This window comes from Kryptolebias marmoratus, linkage group LG7 (assembly GCF_001649575.2).
Source record: "Kryptolebias marmoratus isolate JLee-2015 linkage group LG7, ASM164957v2, whole genome shotgun sequence".
NCBI lineage: Eukaryota > Metazoa > Chordata > Actinopteri > Cyprinodontiformes > Rivulidae > Kryptolebias > Kryptolebias marmoratus.
In genome coordinates, this window is record NC_051436.1 from 5089282 (window position 1) to 5117211 (window position 27930).

Sequence of the window (27930 nt, forward strand, 5' to 3'; positions counted from 1 at the left end):
ATCAGCTGCAGGATCTGAGAAAGCAGCTGGTACAAGAACAATGCCGTGAACACAAGAAGGCTAATTTAAAGGGGAACAGTTTGGAAGACCTAAGTCAATCAAAGTTGAAGAACTTCATTGTGGATGATAAACATGGCATTATCTACTGTTACATTCCAAAGGTAATGTGTGCGTTACTGCTTTCACTCATCAGTAATAACATTTGGCCCACCTACTAAATACTGAATTAAACCTTGACTTGCTACCAAATCAGCCCTGGCCTCTTAGAGAACATTTAGGGTCCAGTGGGGAATGGGGTAGGGGCTTTGTAGATTGGACTTGCAACAAATATCAACAAATCACATCATTTTGATCCTTTCTGTTGGCTAAAAATAAGCATAGTGTACCTGAGACATTAGCTGGTATTTGGTCTTTCCTGATTAGTTACATATTTTACTTTGAAGGTCCTCATTTTAATGCTTTTACCTGTTTTTTTTATTTGAACCAGTACATAGCCAAACATTTTCTGGGACATCAATAATGGACATAGTTGCAAACCACCAGCCTTTCTAACTACTTTGCTTAGGCACACAATGACAAAATGCCAGCATAGTTAAAGACTGTAATCCATATCTTGTCAACAGGTGGCATGCACCAACTGGAAAAGAGTTTTGTATGCCCTCAACCAGGGTGAGCCATATCCTGACCTTGTTTCAATAAAATCTTCCACAGTTCACAAACAATTCAAATTTACTCTCCTGAATGACTATTCAAGAACAGAGATAAAGGTCAGTTCTGCCATTTAAATCAGTTTTGACCTGACAATTACAAATAAATGACTGATGTGTGTTTATTTGCTCTGCAGGCGAAACTAAGGCATTACACCAAGTTCCTGTTTGTCCGAGACCCATTTGTTCGTCTCGTCTCTGCTTACAGAGACAAGTTCCTTCGTAACGATCCATACTTCTATGAGAACTATGGTAGGAACATGTTGCGTCTCTACAACAACCAGCCTGATCCTCCAAAAACAGAGAAGGCATTTAGGTTAGGCATTCGTCCCTCATTTTACAACTTCATTCAGTACCTGCTGGACCCACAGACAGAAAGGAGCGCACCCTTTGAGCCTCACTGGAGGCAGATGCATCGCCTGTGTCACCCCTGTCTCATAGAGTGAGTTCATCATTATCTGCAAGACTAAAACTCTTGAACACCTTTGAAACACATCAGAGTCTTATAGTCTGGTTTTCATTTCAGGTATGACTTTATCGGCCATCAGGAGACTCTTCAGGACGACGCCCAAGAGTTGTTGAAGATGTTAAAACTGGAGGACAGTATTACGTTTCCTTCTGCTTATGAAAATGTGACCTCTCATGATTCTCTATTGAACTGGTTCAGGGCAGTGCCCCTGGAGGACAGGAGAAAGTTGTATGAGGTTTACGAAGAAGACTTCAGACTTTTTGGCTACAGAAGGCCGAGTGAATTACTTGATGATTGAGATTAAGGTCACCTCCTGTTTACTAGTGTTAGCAACACTCCCACAACTACTTCTGGGTTCTTAGTTTGAGGTCACCGGAGGTACTGGTTCAAATATTTTGAAATACTCCACTATTAAATGGAACACCCATTGAAGACATCTATACACCATCAGTTTTTGTTGTTACATCTTTATGCAAATAGTTGCATCATCAATAGGCTCGTATAGAACTAGTTATGTAACTTGCAACTAATATTGTCATATTACTGTTTTTTGTTCTTATGTTTGTTAATGAATAAACAAGTATACCAAACATGATACATTGGATTGCAATAAACAAAGAATTAGAATGCATTTTTTGTTATTAGTTTTTTTTATTATTATTTAGAAACAGAAACAAAAAGTATTTGAAGTATTTCTGCGTTTCCTTGATCCAAATCTGAGGCACTAGCTGCATGCATGGCCTGTCCAACTGGACACACCTGAAAAACTTCAGGCTTGGATTTTTTATGTTTGAACAGGTCCACGTCTAACCAATGGCACTGAGGTAAGTATAATTCCAAACTTTTCCCCCAGCTACACCATTTCCCAAAAATTACAGTCACCCTCTCAACAGGTAAAACAGTCCAAACATCCATCAAAACTTCTCCATTAAGCAGCTCTAAATGGCACGCAAATTTATGCATTGGAACATGAACAGACATGCACACGCCCAACACAGGTATAAACAACCGTGTGTGACAACAATAAACACCTGTGTTACGAAATAATATAACAGGAAATAGAGAAGTTTTGGAGAGCCAAGGCCTTAGTGGCTTTATAGGCCTATTTATAATGTGGAACTAGTTACATCGACTGTAAAAAGGGTTCAACTCTTGCATGTTTTTTATGATTTAATTGCTATCATAAAACAATTATAGTCACTATAAATTGGCTATGATTACAAAAATATAAAAAATACTTCAATGTCGAAGTGAAATTGAATTTCTACAAAGTAATGCCCTCTTTTTCTTTTGGCTCTTCCCTTTTCAGGGGTTGTCTCTTTCAATTAACTCTGTGCTCTGTGTCCTCTGTCCTCACTCCAACTACCTCCTTGTCCTCTCTAACTGCATCCATATATCTCCTGTTTGGTCTACCTTTTGTCTTTTTCCCAGCAGCTGCATCTCTAACATCCTTCTACCAATATATCCACTGTCCCTCCTCTGCACATGTCCAAACCATCTCAGTCTGGCCTCTCCAACTTTAACTCCCAGTCGTTCAACCTGTGCTGTACCTCTGAAGACCTCATTCCTAATCCTGTCCATCCTTGTCCCTCTCAAGGAGAACCTCAACATCTTCAGCTCTGCCACTTCCAGTTCTGTCTCCTGTCTTTTTGTCTCCAAACTGTCCAACATAGCTGCTCTCACCTGTCTGTAAACCTTTCCTTTGACCTTTGTTGCCACCCTTTTGTCACAAATCACTCCTGAAACTTTTCTCCATCCACTCCATTCTGCCTGGACTCTCTTTTTCACCTCTTTACCACACTGCTCGTTTTCCTGGACAGTCGACTTTAAGTACTTGAAGTCCTGCACCTTTGTGACCTCTGCTCCTTGTAGCCCCTCAGTTCTACCTGCCTCCCTCTCAGTCACACACAGGTACTCTGTCTTGCTATGGCTGACTTTCATCCCTCATCGTTCAAGTGCATACCTCCACCTCTCCAGGTTCTCTTCCACCTGTTCCTTGTTCTCATCACAGATCACAATGTCACAGTAACTGTACAAGCAGGAGAATAGTGAGAGAGACCACCAAGACACCTGTGAGAATGTCCTGTTACAATCTTTCCACATGTTCTGATGTATTACTTTGTACACCTAATCATTTGCATAATGTACAAGAAAAACATGAACCAAAGAAACCACCAGGGCCTGTTGTTAAACTAATGATGGAGAATCAAATGTTTTCATAGGGAAGAGTCAAGCAAGGAGAAAAACAAGAAAAGCAAAATAAAACTCTTTATTTAACAAGATAAAAAGACAAAATAGTGGAAGAAAATGTACCAAAGCTGCTGCTGTTTTGAGTTTCCACCCAGTGCTTTAAAGCTTGATTGTAAAGTGATCTGACTGGTTTTAGAGTTTGCTGACGACATTGATAGCACCAGGATATTCAAATATTTATTTGAGCGTGCATGTAGACACACCACAGGTTCTACAAAGAGCAAATTTCTAATGTGTCTCTGGAAAACGAATATATTTCAGCATATTTAGTCTTTGTCTGGAGGGTTTTGAACCCTAGAGCTGGATCCAAGCTTAAACGTAAGATTTTAAGTTTCTCTACATTACAGATTTTTTTATTGTTTACCCAAACAGTGGGGAAAATCTTTCGGTTTTTCTTCCTGGTAAAAGACATTGGGACAGTGAGGCATAAAGATTTAAACAAATCTTAAACTTTGTTTGTTATTTGTGACAACTTCATAGCTATTTAAGCTCCTGTGAGTCAGAATCAAAACTGCACCACGGAAAAATTTTGTTAGCTTTTTCAGTAATTATATTAAAATATTTAATTTGTTTTTGTCTTCATTGTTTGTCTTCTTGTTTTAAGATTCTAACACTTAGAGTTAGAACAATGAATCCTTATAGAAAATCAAACCCAAATCCTGACAATAATAGTATATTTGTTGTACAACGACTTTTTTTGCTGACAAGTTATGTTCTTTTAAAGAAAACAGGACAACAGACAGTAATTGTCAAAATACAACTAACTTTGTGAGAGAAATATATTAACTAAAACAATGTTTATGGCTGTTTGAAGTTGTGTGTTTCAGTATTGAAACTGTTTTCTTGAGGGTTTTTTGCACCGTGATGACTCCAGTCAGCATAAACACAAACACCACAGAGAAAATGTACAGATAACAAAGAACACACTGATGCAACGTAACCCTCTGAGGAATTTTTAGTCATCCAGTTAATTTGTTTGTTACCTTTCTTGAACTTGACTTTTGAGTTTCCACTCAATACAATTAAATCTTGATTATAAAGTGATCTGACTGGTTTTAGAGTTGGCTGAACACTTTTATAGCACCGGGATATATAAATATACGTTTGAGCCCGTGGATTTAAACACACCACAGCTTACTCAGTGAGCTGATGTCTAAAGAGCTTCTGGAAAACTGTTCTATTTTCAGCATATTTAGTCTTTTTCTGGGTGTTTTTTGAAACCTAGAGCTGCATCCAATATCAAACGTAAGTTTTTAAGTTCCTCTACATAACAGACTTTTTATTTTTTATCCAAACTCTGGGGAAAATGTTTTGGTTATTCTTCCTGGTGAAATACATTGGGACAGTTTTCTCAGTCTTCAGTTGTGAGCCATAAAAACTTAAACAAATGTTAAACTTTGCTTGATGTTTGTGACAACTTGACAGCTCTTTGTGCTCCTATGAGTCAGAATCAAAACTGTACCTTGGAATGTTTTTGTTAGCTTTTGCTGTAAGTAATTATGAGTAAATATTTTAACTTTTCCTGATGGTTAATTAATCTTTAATACGTATGATGGTGAATTTTACATGTAATCGTTTGCCATAGTATTTGCTTGTTATTAAAATTGGGTCTCTGAGTTTTCTTGCCCAGCAGACATGGATGTTGATTATTCTGCTTTTAAAAATGATCAATGTTGATGAATTTGTCTTTGTCCAGCTTTTTATTGTCTTATTTTAAACTTTCTCATAGTTAGAGTTAGACCAATGAATCACCGTGGAAGATCTTGTCTCTTCTTTGTACTCTTGAAAGCGTTTTGATTTTCAGCTTATGATTTTTATTTCATTTTTTTCAATAGCCTTGGCTGTTGCACTGATCCACTTCAAACACCATGACCATATGCAGTAGACTTATAAAGTATTTTGGGCTTTTGGGATCAGTCTTTTTAATCCTGCTTATGTCTTATGGATGGCACATGTCTCAAGAAAAGGAAGGTAAGATTTTATTTACATTTCTTGCTGTTCCTGCAGAACAGTTCTTTTCAATAAGAACAGTTTGCAATGAGATGCAATAACCGGAATCACACCCTCAGCCTTGTCTGTGGGAGGAGGGTGGATATATTTTATTTTTATTTTTTTATTTATTTATATATTTTATATTTTATTTTTTGGAATTACAAATACCACTTTAAAGATGTAGTTTGTTTTATTGAAAATCAAACAAGACTTGTGAAATCCAAATCAATCAAACACACAGAGACAACCTAAGAATACATAACTATTCAATACTGAATCAGAATCAGAATCGCTTTATTGCCATTGCCTGTAAACAAGTTACAGGCTACGAAATCGTTTTGGTGTACTGGTGCAAATAAAACAAATACAAATGTATAAATAAACATGGAACAAGAAAGAAATGAATTAAAGTGTACATGTGCAATATGGCAGGTGGATAAGTGGCTGTGTCGTGCTAGAGTTAATTATCTGTTGTTCAGCAGTTTAGTGACAGAGAGAAAGAAGCTGTTCATGTGGCGGGAAGTTCTGGTCCGGATGGACCGTAGTGTTTTGCCTGAAGGGAGAAGATTAAACAGGCTGTGTCCAGGATGAGAGGGGTCAGCTGCAATTCGACCTGCGCGTCCTAAAGTCCTGGAGGAGTACAGGTCCTGTACGGGTCGGAGGTTGCAGCCGATCACCTCGGCGGAGTGCAAAACGCATTGCAGTCTCTGTTTGTCCCTGCTCCTGGCCCCAGTGTACCACACGGTGATGGAGGTGGTGAGGATGGACTCAAGGACAGCTGTGTAAAACTTTACCATCAGCTCAGTTGGCATTTTGAGTTTCCTCAGCTGTCGTAAGAAGAACATCCTCTGCTGTGCTTTTTTGATGATGGAGCTGATGGTCGGCTCCCACTTGAGGTCCTGGGTGATGGTAATACCCACCACCCACTGTGGTTGAAAAGTTGATTCTGGGATTTAATACGCATGAAAAATCAACTTCTCGGTTTCATGTTGTTGTTTTTTTTTTTTATTTAGTTAAAACATTTTCTTTACCATTTTTTTTTAGTCTGGAATAATTTTATTACTTCTGTTCAAATTGGGATTACATTTAAATTCCAGGTTATAAGGCAGTAAGACAAAGAAAATACCAAGATGGTGGAGGGATGGGTGACGTATGAATATTTTTGCAACCCGCTGTAGAAGTTTGAAAGAAATGTAAATTTTATTTCTTACCATACCTTAACCCAGCCCTTTAGTGTAAATAACAAAATGATTTTTGTTTCGTTAGTTTGATTAAGTAATTAAATTATATATTTTACATTTATTATTTTTGCAGGGAGGCTCTATCAGCTGCAGGATCTGAGAAAGCAGCTGGTACAAGAACAATGCCGTGAACACAAGAAGGCGAATTTAAAGGGGAACACTTTGGAAGACCTAAGTCAATCAAAGTTGAAGAACTTCATTGTGGATGATAAACATGGCATTATCTACTGTTACATTCCAAAGGTGATGTGTGCGTTACTGCTTTCACTCATCAGTAATAACATTTGGCCCACCTACTAAATACTGAATTAAACCTTGACTTGCTACCAAATCAGCCCTGGCCTCTTAGAGAACATTTAGGGTCCAGTGGGGAATGGGGTAGGGGCTTTGTAGATTGGACTTGCAACAAATATCAACAAATCACATCATTTTGATCCTTTCTGTTGGCTAAAAATAAGCATAGTGTACCTGAGACATTAGCTGGTATTTGGTCTTTCCTGATTAGTTACATATTTTACTTTGAAGGTCCTCATTTTAATGCTTTTACCTGTTTTTTTTATTTGAACCAGTACATACCCAAACATTTTCTGGGACATCAATAATGGACATAGTTGCAAACCACCAGCCTTTCTAACTACTTTGCTTAGGCACACAATGACAAAATGCCAGCATAGTTAAAGACTGTAATCCATATCTTGTCAACAGGTGGCATGCACCAACTGGAAAAGAGTTTTGTATGCCCTCAACCAGGGTGAGCCATATCCTGACCTTGTTTCAATAAAATCTTCCACAGTTCACAAACAATTCAAATTTACTCTCCTGAATGACTATTCAAGAACAGAGATAAAGGTCAGTTCTGCCATTTAAATCAGTTTTGACCTGACAATTACAAATAAATGACTGATGTGTGTTTATTTGCTCTGCAGGCGAAACTAAGGCATTACACCAAGTTCCTGTTTGTCCGAGACCCATTTGTTCGTCTCGTCTCTGCTTACAGAGACAAGTTCCTTCATAACGATCCATACTTCTATGAGAANAGAAGGCATTTAGGTTAGGCATTCGTCCCTCATTTTACAACTTCATTCAGTACCTGCTGGACCCACAGACAGAAAGGAGCGCACCCTTTGAGCCTCACTGGAGGCAGATGCATCGCCTGTGTCACCCCTGTCTCATAGAGTGAGTTCATCATTATCTTCACAACTAAAACTCTTGAACACATTTTTTTTATTATTTACTTTTTTCTTTTTCTTTAGGTATGACTTTATCGGCCATCAGGAGACTCTTCAGGACGACGCCCCACAGTTGTTGAAGATGTTAAAACTGGAGGACAGTATCACGTTTCCTTCTGCTTATGAAAATGTGACTGATCAAGATTTTCTATTGAACTGGTTCAGGGCAGCGCCCCTGGAGGACAGGAGAAAGTTGTATGAGCTTTACGAAGAAGACTTCAGACTTTTTGGCTACAGAAGGCCGAGTGAATTACTTGATGATTGAGATTAAGGTCATCTCCTGTTTACTAATGTTAGCCATACTCCTACAACTACTTCTAGGTTCTTAGTTCGAGGTCACCAGGGGTACTGATTAAAATATTTTAACATATTAAACTATAAAATGGGACATCCCTCGACGACATCCATACACCATTAGCTGTTACTGTCACATTTTTTTGCAAACAGCTGCAATATCAATATGCTCATGTATAACTAGTTATGTAACTTGCAACTAATATTGTCATATTATTGCTTTATGTTATGTATGTAAAGAATAAACAAGTATACTAAAATGTCATACAATCAATTGCTTTTACCCAAGCATTAGGATGCATTTTATGTCAGAAAAGATTTTTTTTCTTTTGAGAAAAAGAACTCTATACTCTGTGTGTACCTGAGAAATCTTAGAAGGCCCAATAGGCCCTGCACTAATGAAATGAAACCTGATGCAACACAATGCAATTGCAAAATGTATTTAACTGATGTTAACCTAAAAGTTATTTCAACTTTCAGTCCCCTTTTTACTCCTTACCTAAAAGTTGACCAGACGTAAAAATTTTAATTAACATTTATAGCACCTTAGAAGCAAGTACCGTCTGAGATAGATAGATAGATAGATAGATAGATAGATAGATAGATAGATAGATAGATAGATAGATAGATAGATAGATAGATAGATAGATAGATAGATAGATAGATAGATAGATAGATAGATAGATAGATAGATAGATAGATAGATAGATAGATAGATAGATAGATAGATGCAGGCAGGCAGACAGACCCATGCACACACATGGGGTCATATGTCTTACTGACTCCCATGTGTCTAGATTCATCATGAGATTGTGCAGCTGTAGTGGCACCACAACTTGATAAATTGTATCTGCTATGAACATTTCACTACATTGAACCCATATCTTCAACAATATCTCATTTTGCACAAAATACCCATGCGTCTGATTCTTCATCTCTTCCAGTGACAGGGCAGATTGAAAAGAATCTTGTAGTATTGGACTTCTGCTCATTTACTACGTCACTCTGTGAGATAGACAAAGGGCTGTCAGACATGCAAACACGGACAAGTTATTCTCCTTTTCTGAGTTTTGTTGATCCAATTATGAAGCACTAGCTGCACGCACAGCCTGTGCCACTGCACACACCTGACAAACTTCAGGCTTGGATTTTTGACCGTCCCGTGGCCATTACAAGGGCTTCTCTTCCTCTCTTCAGTTGCAAGGGCTTCAGGAGGGTTAATTTTCATCAGGTCTATGTCCAACCAAAGGTACTTAACTATAACACCTTTTGATTTATCAGGTCAAACTTTTCTCCCAGCCACACCATTTCCCAAAAAAACAGTCACACCCTCAACAGGTAAAACAGGTTAAACATCCATCAGAACTTTCCGTCATGCAGCTCTGAATGAAACACAAGTTTATGCACTGGAACATAAATAGACATGCCCAATACAGGTGTAAACAACCATGTGTCACAACAATAGGCGCCTGTGTCATGCATATTGTAACAGGAAATAGAGAAGTTGTGGAGCGTCAAGGCCTCAGTGGTGCCAGTGGTCATCGGAGAACTCGGTGCTCTGAAACCTAAACAGGGAGAGTGGCTCCAATAGACCTCAGGAACAACCTTAGACATCTCTGTCCGGAGATGTCTGGACAGTATATATGTACTCCATGTCTTTTATTTTGTGGCAGCATTACAGCACATGGCATAGTTACTACAGTATTTTGGGTTGTATACTGAGTGTCCATGTGGTTGAACACATTTCTAGAAACATTTTCTAAAAGATTATTTTAGAAAAAACAGTGTTCCTGTTTGGACAAGGCCTAAGGAAACATTGCCTGCCAATGTGTGCAGAATTTACTTACTGATTTCGGTCCACAATGACTGCTATAAGACCTTAAATTTTTGGCACACAAAACAGTAACATCAGCAGCTGTTCATTACTTTATTATAAAACAACATAACAAAAAAAACAATACATTTATGTTCAAATCCACTCAAAAAATGAGGTGAAGGTGGCTTTGAGTTGAAAAAGGTCCATTCTCTGAGACTGAAATCATTTGAAAGACGTTTGAGTTCTGTTCTGTCTCAGTAATAATTCTGATCATTGATCCTAAATCTTACAACCTCTTGAGAACTGCTGCAGTGGGAACAGGGACAGCCCTGTCTTGATTTCCTGAAGATTGCAGAGATTTTATGGTTCTTCAGTCTTTCATCGTGACACCTCTCTGTATTTGATTCCCATGGCCACTCGTGGCGGACCAGTCCTTTGGTGGATAAAGTCCAGGTTTGTGACATGAGCGGTGGGTCACAGAGACGGACGGGATTACACAGGAAGATGCTGAGACAAAAGTGCACTTTTCCTTTGCAGTTCCATCTGAATAAGTGAATGAAAGACCGCACAACAACAAAATATGGCTTTTCCATGTCTACATGTAGACATTACATCTTTGATTTCTTGTCTTCACAGTTCAATTCACTGCTTATATTTACATTTAAATTTACATCCAAAGCGTTTTTAAACCGTGGCTCTCCTGAGTGAATAACAATAAGTGGTCTTATCACACAGTTATATTTTGTGCCGTGCACGTCTCATCATACATAAAAGCTTTTTCACATGCTTTGACATAAACTTGTCCTCTCATAAATCTCTTCATGCCACAGTTCCCATCCGAAGGCATTTGGCAGTACCATTTGTTTTGCGTTTATTCCCACTGGTTCTTAGTTTATTTGGATGCTGCAAAATGGTTCAAAGTTGAAGTTTTGCTTTGTTTTTTTTCATATTGAGCTTTCTTCACACTTAGCCAGTGGTGCTGGAGATTTATACCGAAAGTTGTTGTATTCCACATCGAGTCTGTCCAACCCTTCCCGTAACCCATCTTCCAACCCCTTATCTATTTCATCCCCCTCCCTTGACTCTCCTTCCCCCCCTTCAGGCCTTACCACCACCCCCATACTTCCATCCAGCCTATTTGCTGCTAATATTTCTGAGCTGAGCTTCAGCTCGCCGCTACTTGTGTTGCAGTTGGCATATAGTCCATTGCTGGGGTTACTGTTATTCAGGCTACCGCTGTAGCTGTTACCATGGTGACCACCATTACCGTGATTGCTGAGGAGTGTTGTTGTTGTCGTTGAGGTTGTCGTCCCGTTTCGTTTTTCCGTCAGCCTAAACCCGTCAGACAGCAGGCTGGCGCTGCTGGGGGACTGTGGCGTGGCCGTGGAGCCAAGTAATTCCCGCCCCTTCTCTGATGACAGCGAATTATCAGGCCTGCGGAGGCCCGGAATGGCACCTCGTTTCCTCCAGTACACAAAATAGAAAAGGCAAGCACCGAGCAAAAGACCCATGAAGAAGAAAAGGATGTAGACAGCTAATACGTGACGGCCTTTTGTCGATTCCACCCATCCTTCAACACTGGGGTCCTCGAGTATCAGATGATAGGCTGCTCTGAGGCAGGGGGTGGGTTCTCTCACATTCGGTCCCCCCTCCTGTAGGACAGTGACCAGACACGCAGGAGAAAAATACATATATGTTTAGGTCAATATTCTATAATGCAGTAAAAAGTCTAGTTAAAAATTTGAAGTCTTGTGAAAGTTCTGTATTTGTCATATGTGCATACCTGGCATGTACAAACATATCTTCCCAAGTTGTCCTCTGTGACAGTCACCTCCAAGTCAGAGTTGTGTTGCCTGGTGTGTCTGTGGAGAGGATACTCCCAGCTACAGGGCCGGGGAGACAGCTGGACACAAGGCAGCAGGATACGGAGTCCTATGAAGACTTTCAGGTCCCTGGTAGATGGGTTGCAACGACCTGGAGGTGAGAACCAGAACCAGAGAGATCAATTCACTGACCTGAGAGATATACTCTAAAATAAAGAAGCAACATGAGCATATGATTAATTATAGGTGAATTAAAGTAACTCTTATCTGAAAAAAACCCTTAATATACTTACGTTCGTGTGCACCACACTTTTTTAAGGCATTATCTATAACATCACCTGGTCCGGGGCTGAAACACAAAGAAATGTTTAAGGTTTAAAGTGCAATAGTTTGCCAAAATTTTGTTTGTTAGTTTTCCATTTGTTTTTTGTTTTAAAATTTTAAAATGAGCAATGTTCTTTCTTTCTTTCCTATTTTTCGTAATATTGTACTTATAATGAATTATAAATTTAAGGACAAACTTATATTTGTCCTTCCTTCAAGATTGTTTAATGTCTCTGAGGCTTTACTGAAATACATCAATGCATAAAGACAAAACTTATCAATATTAGAAGTTTGAAACAAACTCTGACACAGTGTTATGAAAGAAAATGATTACAGTTCTGTTCTGCTTTTTTAATTCTGGAGATCTTCCAGAGTAAAACGACCTCGCCTTCATCGTGATGTTTTTGTTGTACTCACTCTGCTTCCGACAGCTGACAGGTTTTATGCTCTGAGCTCCACACACAGCCCAGTCCTCTGGCTCTGGCACAAACCTCACAACTGGGATACAGAGCGCAGCCTTGAGTCTGGACTCGAGCCACAGACAGGGGGCTTCCGACCAGCGCACGGCCCTGAAAACACAGGGAACTCTTACAGAACCACTGATCTTTTTATACACTGCACAAAAATAAATATGCAGTTGGAGTAAATTATGGATCTGCTTTACCTGATGCAGGATTATATTATTAACAGGCTCTGTGGAAGAAAAAAGAGGAATCTCTTGGAGTAAAGTGGTATTCTGGCCCACTACTGCCACCTGGTGGAGCTCCCCACGGTCTGCAACAACAACACACCATTAATGTTTTAAAGCATTTTACTGCTTCTTATTTCAGTTTGAAAACCAAATAACTCAATTTGAAGGAGAACCTGTCAGCTACATTCTATGTTTTTATGAAAGTGTGCAAAAGTTTTGAGTCGCTTTCTATTTCTTTGAAATATGCTTCCTTTGAGCCACAATTTCGTGTACATTTTTAAAGTGTATTTGAGGAATAATTTCTCAGCAGCAGGATGCTGAAGATACAACTACAGTTTTGACTATGATCAACTGTCTCTTATGTGTGGACATCAAATGTGTTCATGCTCTTAAATTAGAATTTTTTTCATATTTGAATTAATCATAAGGCGCCCTTCTCTTTCACAAATCCCTCCTGCTGGGCCTGAGATGCCTTCTGGTTTTCTCAGTAGGATTTATGAAGTCAACCTGCCGCTGTTACACCTCTGAGCCACACAGTGAAGTAGTAACAGAGCTACAATTGTTGATATATGAAAGGGTGAAATGGGATTGTGGCCCAAGGGTATGATGTAGTGATGACAGATTATACTGTCACAGGATGTGATTTATGAACAGCCAGAGGCAGCTTAAAGAGGGACTTGTCTTTGTGGCCATATTGCAGACCTTTTTTTGTAAAAGGAGCTACTATTAAGTAGATTGAAAAACAATCAATTACACACATATCTATTTAAAAATGACTTGGCACAACAGCTGGAGTGAAATGGCATGAAAAGGCAGTCAAAGTTCAAAGAAAAACTTCAAAAAGCCTTGAGCCTAAGACTTGATTGAAAAGTTCAGGGAAGATATGGATTCTTTTATGCAAAAAATAAAGAAATAGAGGGCGGTTCAAGACTTTTGCACAGTTTTTTTTACATTTGTTTTTTTCAGTCCTCACCTGTTCCAAGATGTAGCACTGCTGCTTGTTGCTCCTCTGCACTTCCCTTCAGGTTTACAGCCAGCTTGGTGTATCTGATCCCCTTCCGGACCAACAAGGGGGCTGCAGTGACGCTGTTCTCCATCAGAGGGTGGTCTCTCACAAACGTCAGCACTTTGTCGGGGAGTTTCAGGGAGGACTCAAATCCGTCAGCCTTTAGTGCATTGTTCAAACACTAAAAGAGAAAGGGTGACTTGTTTTAATCTACAGAATTGCAGTAATAGTTTTTTGTAAATGAGAACATGTAGATCAGTACCTGTCCAGGCCTCGGTGTGGGAACAGGGTCGGGATTATTCCAGTTCTCAAACGACTTTTTCAGCTCTTTGAAAGGACCGTCCATCACTTTGCTGATGTCAGACAGACTGAAAACACACACAGCTGACACGTCCTCAGGCTCCCTGTAAAAAAAAGTATCTTCAATGGCTTTACTTTTTTAAAAATCTTGTCCTGTTTTTTCCCTGATCATTGTCATGCTGCAGAGAACTCTTTAATCCCCAAACAGTCTCTATTTCCTTTGTCTTAGAAAAGCTTCAGGGTTTGTGTACAAAAGACTGTTATTTGCTTGTTTTCAGACCTCAGTATGACTGCAGTTTAGAGTTTTTGTAGTTCATATTTTCACCTCTAGGTGCTCCCATAATCCACCAATCCAGAATAATCCTTCATACGTGTTCAGAGAGATATTGTCATGACTCGGGCTTCATTTAATCAGTCGCATTAAAGATGTATGTCCAATTGAAAAAAAACACACACACACCCATACACTCAAACACCGCTGAGTGTTAATGTTCATGCAGAAGTCTAATTAAAGACAAGTTTGAAGCCGAGTCCTGGACCTGGACGTTCTCTCTTTCATCTTTACTCATCTGAACATATATAATTACTGTCTTAACCCGACACCCTGACCCTGATGCTGATCTACCTACAAACCAGTTACAGTCCCCATTACAGTCTGATTCTTCCTTCAACTTTTTCAGCTTACCACTGGGAGGTGAAGAGTCCGTAAAAGTGTGTGCTGCTGGGGTCGCCTGGAATGTGCTGAGTGGTGAAGACATCTATTAGGACGTTGTACCGTTGACCGCTGGGTTTGTCCTCACACACCAGCTGGGCTTTGAGAAAAGTGGTCCAACGTCGCTGCAGAGTCTTCATCCCTCCCACATCAGACTAAATGTGAAGCCAACATAAATTCAGTCCAATCGAATCACCCAGCCATCTTAAATTAAACTGACTTCAAAAGGTACTTTCAATAAAATCTATCAGGTGGTTCATGAAATATTTTGCTGACAGACAAACAAGTATGATCACCCACCTTTCATGGCAGCAGGCGGTAAACAGAAAAGAAACGAAACACTGGATGAAAACAGCAGCTTACCTTGCAGACCCGTGCCACTCTCGGCACTTTGACTTTGGTGTACAGGTCGTACTCTTTGGCTGTCTCGGTGAAGAAGAAGTAGATTTTGTCATCATCCCCTGTTGGGTTGTTGTCCACGGGCTGCTTTATGAAGGAGGAGCTGACAAACTTTGGATCTAAATCAACAGAAACAAAACCTTAATTATGGCTGTGGGAAGGTGTGCCACTGACAGAAAGTGTGTGTTTGTGTGTCTGAAAGTATGAGTTTGTGGGTGTGCTTCTCACCACTGAGCCAGCTGAGGGATTGCTCAGTTCGGATGCGCTCCTGCTCCGGTCCTGTTGCCCTGGAGATGTCAAACACCGTTCCCAAGAAGTTACTGGTGGCTGCTGTGTACAGAATACCGTCTAGACAACAGAGAAGGACAGGAGAGCATTTTTACATTCTGGAAACATTTATACCAGATTCGGCTGGTCAAGCTGACAACAAACAGCACCATTAAGTTGTCCAGTGGCAACCTACCTGCCATCACTGCTGTGTAATGTTGACTGGGCTCAAAGGGGCACTTGCCCTTCCCGGTCTCCATCTTCACCCCTCCATTCTTAGTTTTCTCCAACGTAAAGGAGGAGGGTTCCTGCAGGACAACAGAGGAAAGAGAGGTACAGATCAAAACCAGACTGCTTGGATTAAAGACCCAGTGTCTCTGATTTCTCTTGTTGTTGGGCATTGAAGGCAGCTGGACCTGGTTTATGGGAGCTGCCATGTTATATTTTTGGAACCAGAGTCTGCACACTAGGGATGTAGGAGGGTAGGTCCTGCCAAACCTCCCACACACAATCATGGTGATACGTGAAACAACTAAATACAGCTAAGTGTGTCAGAAAAATAAATATCTGAACAGAAAAAATGACCTGAAGTGTAATTTTTTTTATTTTACCATCAGTATGGAGGGGGCAGGAACTACAACTTGCACTGGAGCCCGCCAACAGGGAAAGTTGATTTCTTTCCGGTTTTAACTTCTGGCTTCCATTCGGAGGTCTGAATATATAAGGAGGCCATGCATAAACCTAAAGCATTAATGCTATGGGTGACCGTGGCTCAGGAGACAGTGAAGAGAGGAAGAGAGGAAGGCTGACAGCTCAAATCTGGTTTCCCCACTCCACAGGTCACGATGTCCCTGGGAGGACATAGAGCCCCACCTTGGCCCTCCAATTTGTTGATCAGTGGGTGAAAAACAAAAAAAAGCACTGAGCAGCTTGGAAATAATTGTACTAGACTAGATTTGATTTCCATCATACAAGCCATTAGTCTTAGTTTGATGGTTCATGGAATGCCTTTTAGTGAGCTTTAGTGAACAGTCAATGCTTATTATGCTCTCCTAGTGATATTTGCTGTCCAAGCAGAAATGTCTAGAAATAGATAGATGCTATTCTCAGTTGAAAAGTTACATCTTATGGTCTAAAAAAGATTGTCAGTATTGATAAGATAACATTTCACAAGATAATTGGGAGCAATCCTTTCTGATTTTCCTTTAGATTAGGTCTCAAAAACTGACATTCATGTGGAGCAGCACATTCACACACAAAAAAAAAACAGCAATATAAATTTACATCCTGCTGCTGCTGTGTGTTTAATATTCAGTGTGCCCAGCAGTGATTGATCACACCCGTCAGTAAGTGGAGAAAATGATGGATAGTCTTACCAGGAACACACACTGGGGGTCGAAAGCGTAAGTACCACACACGTAGAGTTGACCATTTTCAAGGAACTCGAGCAGACGGATGTAGTTTCTGCAGTCCTCCTGCAGGGGGAGACAAAGTTAAAGAAATGTATGAAAGGCAAGCACGAGTTTTACTTCCTATTTTAAGCTTATTAATAAAGAAGCAAAGTATAGATTTTTAATGTTTTGTGTGAAATAATCTGTATTTGATTATTCTTGAGTTATAAACATTATTTATCATAAAGTACAATTTAACCTAAATGGAAAACACTGTAAACAGAAGAAATATTCAATTCAAAGAGTGACTGCATATATATCTTTGTGGTAAAACAAAGTTATCTTGAATAAATGCATTATGTTATCCAAGTACTACTTTTTGCTGATAAGACACAAAGTCAACATAAATTCAGTTGAATAATGTTGATGTTTGAAGTTTTGAATTTGGTTTTCGGCCACATTAGGAAAATGGGAAATGGGAAACCCCCACAGCTTTAGGTGACACTTGAGATCCCCACAATTAACCAACAGTCCTTACTCACCCACTCAACATAAAAGCTGAGAATATATATATATATATTTACTTTCTTCTTTGTTTTTTTACACAGGTGATATACACAATTACATACTTTTCTTTACAGCTGCAGTGTCTATTTTCACTGTCTAATGTGAAAACATACTCCCAGTGTCCCATCCCGTTTACCACGAAACCATGACGCAGGTAATTTATCTTTAACCTTGTGTGTGTGTGTCTTTGGCATCGTCTGGTATTCTGGATGAGCTCCAGGTCTGAGTCACCGCCTCCCCAGGGACCTGATCCTCTCTCTTTTGCCCAGATCGTGTCACCAGAATCATCTCCCCACCAGCACCAGCACCAGCGCCGCTCAGCACCGCCACGCTGGTACAGCTTTATTTGAGACGCACAGCGAGCGTCAAGCCGGTAACAATGGGATCAGCTCAGGATTAATCATTTCACTCGCAAAAATTAAAGTCATCCTTGCAATTAGGCTTCACTCACAATGTCGTCATGGCAGGGGGGGGATCTAAGAGGTTTATTTTATTCTTTTGGTTTGAATGAAGCACTATAATAACCTTTAATATAAATGCTTTCCTCCCACTAAAACATCTAAAACCTTTTCGTTTCGTTATTAGAAAAATATGAGTATCAATCAGTTCCATCGTTTTGGCTATGAACTGATGAATAGTGTGTGGAAACCTTGAACTATTACTTTGTTGTGGATGTTTTTGTAATATATGATTACAATGATGGGATATTTCAGTTCCACAGTTATCATTTCAACACTTGTAGTTTGCTTGCGTTTCGTAACATCCTGCAGCTGTTAACAAGTGAAACTTGACCTGTTTTGTTTACCGGAACCTGTAGCATCATCATGATTCATTGGCTGATCTATGTGAGTAACTTGATAAAAGGCCTCCACAACATGATGAAATCTCAAATGGAGGAATATGATATTCTTTGCAGCTAAGTGGTTGTGCAACATTCTCACCTTAATCCTATAAACACCCTCACCCTTTAAATGGTTGTTGAACAAACGCCCTCATTTCAACCAAATGTTCTCAGTCCGATGGTCTTGAGCTGTCTAAGGCAAAGTTAACTGAACCTAAACACACACAGGTGGCCTTTTGTTGAGTCTATCTATTCCTGTTTTTGCTCTCTCTCTCTTTCTCGCAGTTCCCTTCCCTCCCATTCCTTCTGACTCAGATGTAATCTGTTAATCACTGTTTTCACAGAAAAACCCCAGCTCTTCTATTTCCTGCCTTTATAAGCCAGTCAGCTCCACAGCTTTTCATATAAGGAAAGAAAGCAATCTACTGTATGTTGATGATGAGCGTATAAAACATGTCAAAGCTAATTGAACTTCTCTGTTAAAACTTTGACCTACTACTGGCTAAAAAGGACATTTTGAGCAAGTAAAGGTCATGGTGTACATCAGGGGTGGCCAATCCTGGTCCTCAAGGGCCACCATCCTGCAGGTTTTCCTTGTTTCTCTGCTCCAACACACCTGATTTGAATCAGTGGGTGATTAACAGGCTTCTGCAGAACATGAAGAGGTGATTTAACCACTGAATCAGGTGTGTTGGAGCAGAGGAACAAGGAAAACATGCAGGATGGTGGCCCTCGAGGACCAGGATTGCTGACCCCTGCCTTAGATGGTAATCTCAAGTTATCTAATATGGATTAAAAGCTCTACTTCAATCTGTCATTGCTTTTTAAGACCAAAGAATCTCTAAAACTGTCATGGTGGGTGGAGAAGGAGGCGAACCCAGAGCGCAGACTCATCTTTCAAAAATAAACTAATTTATTAAAATAAAAGATAATCAAAAACAAAGGCTGAGGTGGCAGCAAAACCAAACATAAAAAAATCCAAAACTGAGGCACAAGACGAGAGGGACAACCAGACAGCGCATGAAGCGACAATGGACCAGCGAGTAAGTGGAGGAGATGACCGGGTTTTAAAGACAGGAGGTAATTAGGGGAAGTGGGCACAGGTGAGATGATTACAAAACTTGGGGCAGGTGTAGATGGGCGTGGCAGGCAGACAAGAGGAGAATGATGACAGAGGCACAGAGAACAATACAAAATGTGAAGACAACAATAAACTCCAACCAAAAGAAACCAGACTCAAACACTAAATACAAAAGAAACACAGTAAAACCGATTCCCGACAGAAACAAGTCTCCATCCAGACCGAGACCGCAGTGAGTTTACTGTAAGCAGCTTGTTTGTTGTCACAGGGAGATGTACAGCACACTCTAATTAATCAGCTTCTAAAGACAGTTACTGGACATCTGTGTCTTCATATACAGCCTCTCTGCCTCTCGCTGGTTCTGTGTCTCTGTGCCCACCGACACCCCTCACCAGGCCTTGGAGTAAGTCCCAGAACTTCTCATCCCAAGCCCAACAGCATGGGGTTGTGAAACAAACTCAAATGAATGCATAAACACATATGCAAGCAAAATACATTCAATCTTATGGACTTTTTAAAGCATTTGGATCCAATATGTGATGCTGCTTTGCTATGAGTCCATGTAAATTATAACAAATTAAAGGTATCTATACATCTTATAATATAGAGGTACCAGAGGAAGAATGAGATTTTATTTATTTTATTATTGTCACCAGTTACTCAGACTAAATCACTTGTTTTTTAGTAATTTTATGGAATTCATTGCACAAAAACATCAAATATTGTTCTTAGCCATTAGCGCTTGTATTTTCATATCTTTTATTACCATTCTCCCCAGTGCCTTCATAGATCTAATGTTTCTAACAATCTAACATCTCGTATAAATAATTTCAAAGAGATTTTCATTCAAAGTTAATCTAAATGCTCTCAGTTGTGTAGTTACTTAGTCACGATAAAAAGAATCAGTTTAGTTTGATGTCATTTAAAAGGTTCAGATTAGTACTGAGTAGAGAAGAACAACAACTATCCATGATCTTTCAGTGGTTGTTTTCTCATCTGGGATCTTCCTGGGTTGCAGGAGGTTTCATGTTAAATAACAGAACAGTAAATAATATGAGTCACCGGAAATCAAGCTGAATGCAGGTTCTAACCTGCGTTGTTGATATGTCTCTTAGCTGTTAAAGTTTCAGACCGAATATATAATTCACAGGTTTTCATATCGGAGCTGAATTAGACAGAAGAAGTGCTGTGGGAGAAACACAAATATTTAATGTATCTATAAGTCTCACCTCTGTCTTTCCCTTCGCCAAACAAGAAGTCCTTTTCTCCTCTGGCACCTCCCAGACAATCTGAAAGACGGGTGAAGAAACAGAGAGAACAGAATAAGTCCATAATCAGTGTTATAATTAAAGGTTCTGCTCCAGTCATTCTGATTTGTTTTACGTCTGTGTCTGTGAAATAGGCAGCCGGACTTAGTGAAGCCCCTGCTGTAAAAAGAGCTGACCCATTTAAACTAATCAGTCAAAAATACTACATTTATCTTTTTATTTAATAAATAGAGTCATGTGATCATACAAACTGTATGTGTGAGAGGCAAAAGTGTCCAAACCTTTTCTGCAAATCAGTCTGGTCAGCATCAGTGATCAGTTATTTTTCCATCAATGATACCATGATTCCAATTATTCCAACCCTCACCTGTGGTCATTTGGATCATGACCAAAAGAACAAGATCCCGGATACAAGCGGCTAAAATGAGCTTCCTTCGTAGGGTGGCTGGGCTCAGTCTTAGAGATAAGGGGAGCAGCTCCGTCATCAGGGGAGGAGATCGGAGTAGAGCCGCTGCTCCTTCACTTCAAAAGCAGTCAGTTGTGGCGGTTCAGGCGTCTGATTAGGATGCCTCCCGGACACCTCCCTTTGGAGGTTTTCAAGGCATGTCCCACTGGGAAGAGACCTCGGGAATGACCCAATACTCCCTGGAGGGATTATGTATCCTCTCTGGCCTGGGAAAACCTATGGATCCCCCAGGAGGAGCAGGAGAGTGTCGCTGGGGAGAGGGAGGTCTGGGTTTCTCTCCTGAACCTGTTGCCTTCGCAACCCGACCACAGATAAATGGTAGCAGATGGATGGATGGATGGATGGATGGATGGATGGATGGATGGATGGATGGATGGATGATACCATGTCATTCTGGCTCAAATGCAGCAAAACAGACTCAAACCATGATACTACCACTACCAGGCCTCACAGATTAGATGACATTCTCATATTTAAATACAGCTTTGAAAGTTCTTTAATTTTTTTTAAGCAAATTTATTTTCATTTGACATTTTCAAAGTTTTAGTTTGTTCTTAAGATCTTTCACAGTTCAGAAACTTCAAGGACAAAAAAAAAAGTTTTGTTGAATTTGATTACTAGGAGTCCTATTTCCTGAATTACTGAAAATGTACACTGTTATAGATTATAAAACAAGCCTCAGGGTTCTGTTTTGAAAACAATGTTGACATGTTTTGCAGCCTTGTCATGTACACCGATAGTTCACAAACTTTAATGCAATATAAAAGTTACAAAGACTTGTGATCCTTACTTTAGAAAGCCAAATGTAACATTTTAGCTCTTATTTAAACAACATACAGAAAAGTTAACAAAGTTTAAATGTCATTATTAGGATTTTTTGTTTTCTATCCATAGATTACAAACAGACACAATAACAGATATTAACATGTTTACATATTTATCACCTTTTTGGGTTGCTTGTTTAGGTTCTTGGTGTCCACAGCTAGTATGGCATCCCTGGCACCCAGGAACAGCGTCCCTGATGGTCGGTCCAGGTGGAAGGTGCTGAAGTTGGTCACACCCTTAAATGTCTCCGGACCCAGGATGGTGCCTGCAGACCCAAATAAAAAGGAGATAAGAGATTTAATGAGTTTTTCCAAAAAAAGATCTTGGTTCTGCTGACAATCACTGGATTTAAAAATCCACCAACTGGGGCAAAAAAGGGTTTACTTCCTCTTTTACCCGTGTAACTGTGAGAGGATGACTGGATGAACTGGATCAATAATCATATAAGCAGCAAAAAGTATTAAGAAAATTAGAGATCTTGTCAGAAGACAGGGATGATGAGGGCAAACACCCTAACCTCTAAAATAACCACAGCCCCAGAAGAACTGGTATAATCACTGAATTTGTGACCTTCTATTATTCTGTTTTCCTCTCTTTGCTGTTTTATTCACATCACAGCTCAGTTCACAAAGCTGAGCCAGAGAATTTGCTCTGTTTGGTTTGGAACATCCCTTTGGATTGTTTGCATCTATTTTGTATACTTTGCCCTTATTCAAAATGAAATCTCACTCCTTTGGGAGAAATGAAACAAGCTAAACAATGCATCATCATAATGTACAGTAAACAATAGACTCGTCTTTACATAATATGTGGTGTGTAATATCAACTATATTCATCTCCTCTGAAAAGTATCACATGAATCAAATCCCTGAAGCTTTTGAATCGAGTTCCAGCTCTTGTTTGCTCTCTCACTCAGTCCGTCTCCCTCCTACTCTTTCCTCTTTGCAACAAAGCCTTGTGTGTTTTGTGCAAGTGTGTGTGTGTGTGTGTGTGTTTATGCCACAACAGCTGAGAGGAGAAAAGCCCAGCTGTGTGTTCAACATCTTTTGGAGCTCTGAGACTTTAAAAGCATCTGTGTTACAGTGTGTGAAAATGAGAAAAGATTAGCAGCTTTTTGTTTTTTTTAAGTACTGCAACTCTGACCTTTTTAGGCATTTATGAAAAAGACCAGACGTGCTCGAAGACAGAACAGAGTATTCACAAACAGCCTCATTTCCAAAGAAGGTGAAGCAAGTCTTCAGACATACAAGTTTAGCACAAACAAAGAAAGACACAAACACAACAACCACAGGTGACAAATCAGACAGGATTAAATGCTAATGCTAATCAGTCGAGCATGAGGTGGTAATTTAACCTCAAACAGATATCACACATTACTCATAAGTCACTGCTCAATTATTTAATGAATCATGACTAATATCACCAACATGGCCCACACCCATGTTTAAACACAGTGTAGATGTGGGTCTGCGTTAAAAAATTAATGCTTTAATCATCACATCTACAAACATGGAAACATTTACTGAAATATTTGATTAAAAACTGAAAAATGAGCCATCTCTGCTCACTAAAATTTGCTGCTATAAACCATTTATGCTCAAGCAAACCTGTTAGAAATTATTGAAAGAAACAGAGCTGCAAATTTAAAACAATATTAACTGATGTAAAGTCTAACACTGTGATATAATGGAAAACATTAAAAACTTAATTAAGTAGAACAAAACACTGACTGAACCCAAAACCTGATGGAAAACAGGAAGAACAGCAGAAGAAAGACGAGCAGTGTTGGCAGCACTCCTACTGTCTATTTATGGTGCCAAAATGCAATTCACAGCATTTAGCTGCAAACATTTTAATTGTGTGGCATTGCTCCCGTTGGTGATAACACTAAATTAAGTTGTCTTTTTGTTTTTGTTTGCATCAGAGAACTCACTTTACTGCTGGCAACAAAGCAACCACTATAGTCGACCACTTGATAGTCCTGCCAACCATTCAAGGTAGTTCACCTTTTTTGTTTGTTTTGGCCATTCACACTCTTCATAACTATGTTTATTGGGTCTTTTTTTAGCCAGGGGGATGCCGTTATTGTGCAGCAGTAGGTCAGTGGTCAGCGTGACATTAGAAACAATGGAGGACTCTGTAACTGGAGCTGAGAGTTACGGGTCTTTGGTTTAATCTTCAAGATTAGTTTGAAAGAGAGGAGAAGAAATTCTAAAAGGCGAAACTAGTATAACATCAGTCTCCTTTGTAGTGCACACATTCAAAGAAGAGCAGGTTATAGCAGGGTATAATGAAGGAAAAATAAAAGGACACACAAGCACACACCTCGTATTATTCTGCAAGTCCTGCTGAGAATATAAACCACATTTAAAGTATTAAAGTATTCTAAAGAAAAAAAGGCAACAAAGGACATTGATTTGATTGCCAAAAGAGGACAGCTGGCAACGAAGAGATGTGTTAAAACTTAATGTATTCCACAAAATTACTTGAAAAAAGAAAAGTCCTAGAGGAGCCTTTGTATTATGGCTCAAATGGACTTTAAGGGAACATGACATCTAATTTCACTGCTGTCAACTAAAACCAGCACAATTATCTTCTGCTACTTTTATAGCGGATGAGACTCAAAGGATATTTCTGATAAACAGCACTCAGTGCTGACATGGTTTTCCACTTAAGAGGCCATCTGTCTGTCTGTCCACTTGTGTTTCTCTGTGAAATGAAAAAAGAGCCCAACACACAGCGACATCTGTCTGAAACCCAATCATAGATATTTTCTCTCCATCGCCTCCATCCAGTGTCCATCATCCAGTTAGTCTGTGTCTGTTTCTCGTAACATTTCACATGAATGTCATTCCTCGTTCACTGAGGAGCCATCTGTTCAGCTAAAGACCTCCAGGCTGACATATCACAAGAGTGGCTCTTATTTGCCCGCAGAGGGGGCCGGCTGCACTTCCTGGAAATCAGCCGCTGTCAGGACGGAGATGTTGAGTGGTACAATAAAATGTCCGATTAAATGTTTTAGGAGCGTGCTGTTCTTCATCCAGTTTTACACCCCGAGCTACTGAATTAAACACTTTCCCCTTCAATCTGCCATAAAGAACTAAGTTCACATTAATGATGATGAAAATTAAACCAGATTTCTCTGTCCTCTCCTTCCTTTTACTTGTTTTTTTCCTATTTGTCACTCCTTTAAATTTTTCATCTATTTATCTCAGTCTCATTCCACAGCCTATATCATCTTGTTCTGGACTTTAACACACATACATGCATGCATTCATGTGCAGCAAAGTAGACATGAGTGTTAGTGACACGAGCCAAAGGCAAGATTTGAAGCCATGTCCTTGTGAACTGGTCCTCACTGGCTGTGTAGGACACACACACACACACACACACACACACACATTTGAGCATGATGCCACCACCTGCTGTGCGCTCTAATGTAGAGAGATGATTCCTAGAGCTGCATCATCTGCTCTTATTACACACAGTCACACCTCTAAACCTAAACAAAAAGACATAACTCTGCAAGAAGCATACCACTTCTGCTCTTTTTTTATTTGTGCATTTTACTTTTACTTCCACTCTGACATTTGCAGGGTGGTTGTTAGAAGAGCTTTGTGAATAAATTTGATCTGACAGGTGTCACAAAGCAACAGAGGATGCTCTGCAGGTTGAATAAATGCATTCCCTCTGACAAATCCTGCAGGTCATCACATATCAGGTCTCACCTCTCGTCTGCGCGCTTCCTCTTCCTCCATTAATACATTCATGTGTGTGTGTGTGTGTGTGTGTACAGATCTAACAAAGTGGCACATGTTCTAACAAACATCAGCTGGACAGGGTTTTATTTATAGGTGATAATCTTTCAGATGTATGCATCACTGTTGGGAGTAAAGAAGATTAATGTGCTAAGAAGTTAATGGCTGGAGACTCAAACTGCACCAGTGAAGTGTCTCTGCACAGAGTGTAGTGAGGCTGAATCCTGATTCCCAGTAACCTCACCCATTGGCTCTTTATTTGAAGACAATGGGGCGAAGAGTTAACCACTTACTGCCGGGATTAATTCACAATTAATTACTATACGTTTCTGTACAATTATTGATGTTCCTTCATTGCAGCATTTCAAATACTGCTTAAAACTGCAAAATCACTTTGCTGCACAGTCCCAAGTGCAAAAAAGTGCTTCCAATATGATCCCTGGTATGTGCAGAAAATGCATCAACAGGTGTTAGTGGCCACCTTGGACAGTAAGAGGTTTGAGTCAAACTTGTGACAATAGTCTATAAGAGGTTAAAATATTCCACAACAAAACAGGACACGACTTGATAAAGTCATTAGGTCACCAATTGTTATTGGGTTTTTTTTTACTTAAAGACATGCAACATTAATATGCCTGTATATGGCATTTAAATCCAGTTATCAAGTCTACTGAATGTAAACGCAAGCATGTAAAATATTGCAATACTCCCAACTGGACATGACAGTGGTTCTGATGAAGAAAAGAAATACAATATTTTTCCTGTTATTACACAGGTGTGATCATGCCAAACAAATTGTGTTCAAATTCATCAGAGCAGATTTTATACGGATTCCTGTAACAATAAAATCTTTTAAACAAAGAAAATACATTTTCAATCAATGGAAGCAGCTTTAAATATGACTGAGGCTGTGAATCATTTCCTGCATGCACTCCTTATATTGGGACCAAGAAACAGTAAAAATATAACTTGAGTAATCATTTAGGGTGTTTTATTTTCAGTGCACAGATATGACTGGGAGGAAGTTTAAACAGGAACCAGCATGTTGATTTCGCCTATAGAAATAAAGAACTGTTAATGGCAATGTTTTTTAACATTAAGCAGATAAATAAACTGACATCTAAAGCAAAAATCGACTGGTGTGGTTATAAAGGAATAAGTAGTTTTAAAATACAAAATTCTCTCCCCTGCCATGAATCATTCATTCATTATACATTAAACATGACAGAGAGGCTTCCAGGGAGGGATACCAACAGTGTGTGTGTCTGTGGGTGTCTGTGGGTTGTCCATTAAGATTTTAATAAACTGACTGTTGCTCTGAGGGACCAACCTTGGTCTCTGGCTGCGGGGCATTGTGGGACCAGGAGGGAAGTGATAAATTATATACCTCCCTCTTTCATCTGTCAATCAAAACTGACGGAATGGAGAGAAAAGATGGAGGCAGGTGCTCATGCTTCCCCACCCCCCTCACAACCTCTGAAAACACACACTCAGCTCCTGCAGTGAGACAGGACACAGCTGCATGATCGCCACAATCCCACAGGCGCACATTTTACCACTATCAGCCTCTCAATGCCATTTCTCATGTTTGCAGCTGCAGCTTTGTCTAAATTGTACAATTTGGCTAAACTAGTTAGGAGGTTAAGGGACTACACTACGCTTTTAGCAGACTGAGAGCAAACCCATTAACAGACTGACATTTAAACCAACATAAATGTGCATTAGGGCTGCAGATATATTGAAAATTCCTGTCAGTGCAATATCATGTATCAGTTTCATAAGAGACTACAATACATTGTTGGCTTTTATCTTCCATTTTTACCCTCAGATCACCAATAAATATACATTTAAACACAAATAAATTAGCATGCTAACTGTGCTAAGCCTAGCAGGTTAAACATTTTGTTTTCTCAATTAAGACAGCTCCTCAGATTAGAAGCAAATTGCCTTAAAGAATCAGAAATTAAGTCCAGTTGTTTTGGATTATTTTTGCTAGGAATACAATGACCTGGATTAATGAGAATCAACACCAGAATGGGTTAATGGGTTGTCCTTATAGGAATTTCCAAAGTTAACATGCAGATTTTAGGCAGATAGTCTATTAGGTCCTCTAAGTTTCTTAAGGAAGAGTTCTTTTTAGTTCAATAAGTAGCTTTGATTGACAGAACTGAATCAATACGGTTCTCGGAAATCTAAATATTGCCCATGACTTA

At 39.6% G+C, this 27930-nt stretch overlaps 2 protein-coding genes and 1 pseudogene across 2 annotated transcripts in view; 2 read left to right on the forward strand and 1 right to left on the reverse strand.

Moving 5' to 3' along the window:
- The window catches only part of LOC112450934 (carbohydrate sulfotransferase 12-like), a 2964-nt gene extending 1262 nt beyond the window's left edge, over nt 1–1702 (forward strand). Inside the window, exons 2-5 of the mRNA XM_025008517.2 lie at nt 6–161; nt 624–767; nt 845–1149; nt 1234–1702. Of these exons, the coding sequence (XP_024864285.1) occupies nt 6–161; nt 624–767; nt 845–1149; nt 1234–1474 (846 nt within the window). The 3' untranslated portion in view covers nt 1475–1702. The remainder of the gene's footprint in view (nt 1–5; nt 162–623; nt 768–844; nt 1150–1233) is intronic.
- A 2104-nt stretch (nt 1703–3806) lies between these two features.
- Nucleotides 3807–8447, forward strand: LOC112450938 (annotated as a pseudogene).
- A 1648-nt stretch (nt 8448–10095) lies between these two features.
- Nucleotides 10096–27930, reverse strand: part of sema4f (sema domain, immunoglobulin domain (Ig), transmembrane domain (TM) and short cytoplasmic domain, (semaphorin) 4F) — a 56286-nt gene continuing 38451 nt past the window's right edge. The window contains exons 2-15 of the mRNA XM_017427970.3: nt 22079–22224; nt 20630–20689; nt 16897–16995; nt 15717–15828; nt 15482–15601; nt 15218–15372; nt 14828–15009; nt 14105–14246; nt 13810–14023; nt 12810–12919; nt 12563–12714; nt 12115–12170; nt 11782–11972; nt 10096–11650 (exon numbers count right to left, since the gene is read on the reverse strand). Of these exons, the coding sequence (XP_017283459.1) occupies nt 10943–11650; nt 11782–11972; nt 12115–12170; nt 12563–12714; nt 12810–12919; nt 13810–14023; nt 14105–14246; nt 14828–15009; nt 15218–15372; nt 15482–15601; nt 15717–15828; nt 16897–16995; nt 20630–20689; nt 22079–22224 (2447 nt within the window). The 3' untranslated portion in view covers nt 10096–10942. The remainder of the gene's footprint in view (nt 11651–11781; nt 11973–12114; nt 12171–12562; nt 12715–12809; nt 12920–13809; nt 14024–14104; nt 14247–14827; nt 15010–15217; nt 15373–15481; nt 15602–15716; nt 15829–16896; nt 16996–20629; nt 20690–22078; nt 22225–27930) is intronic.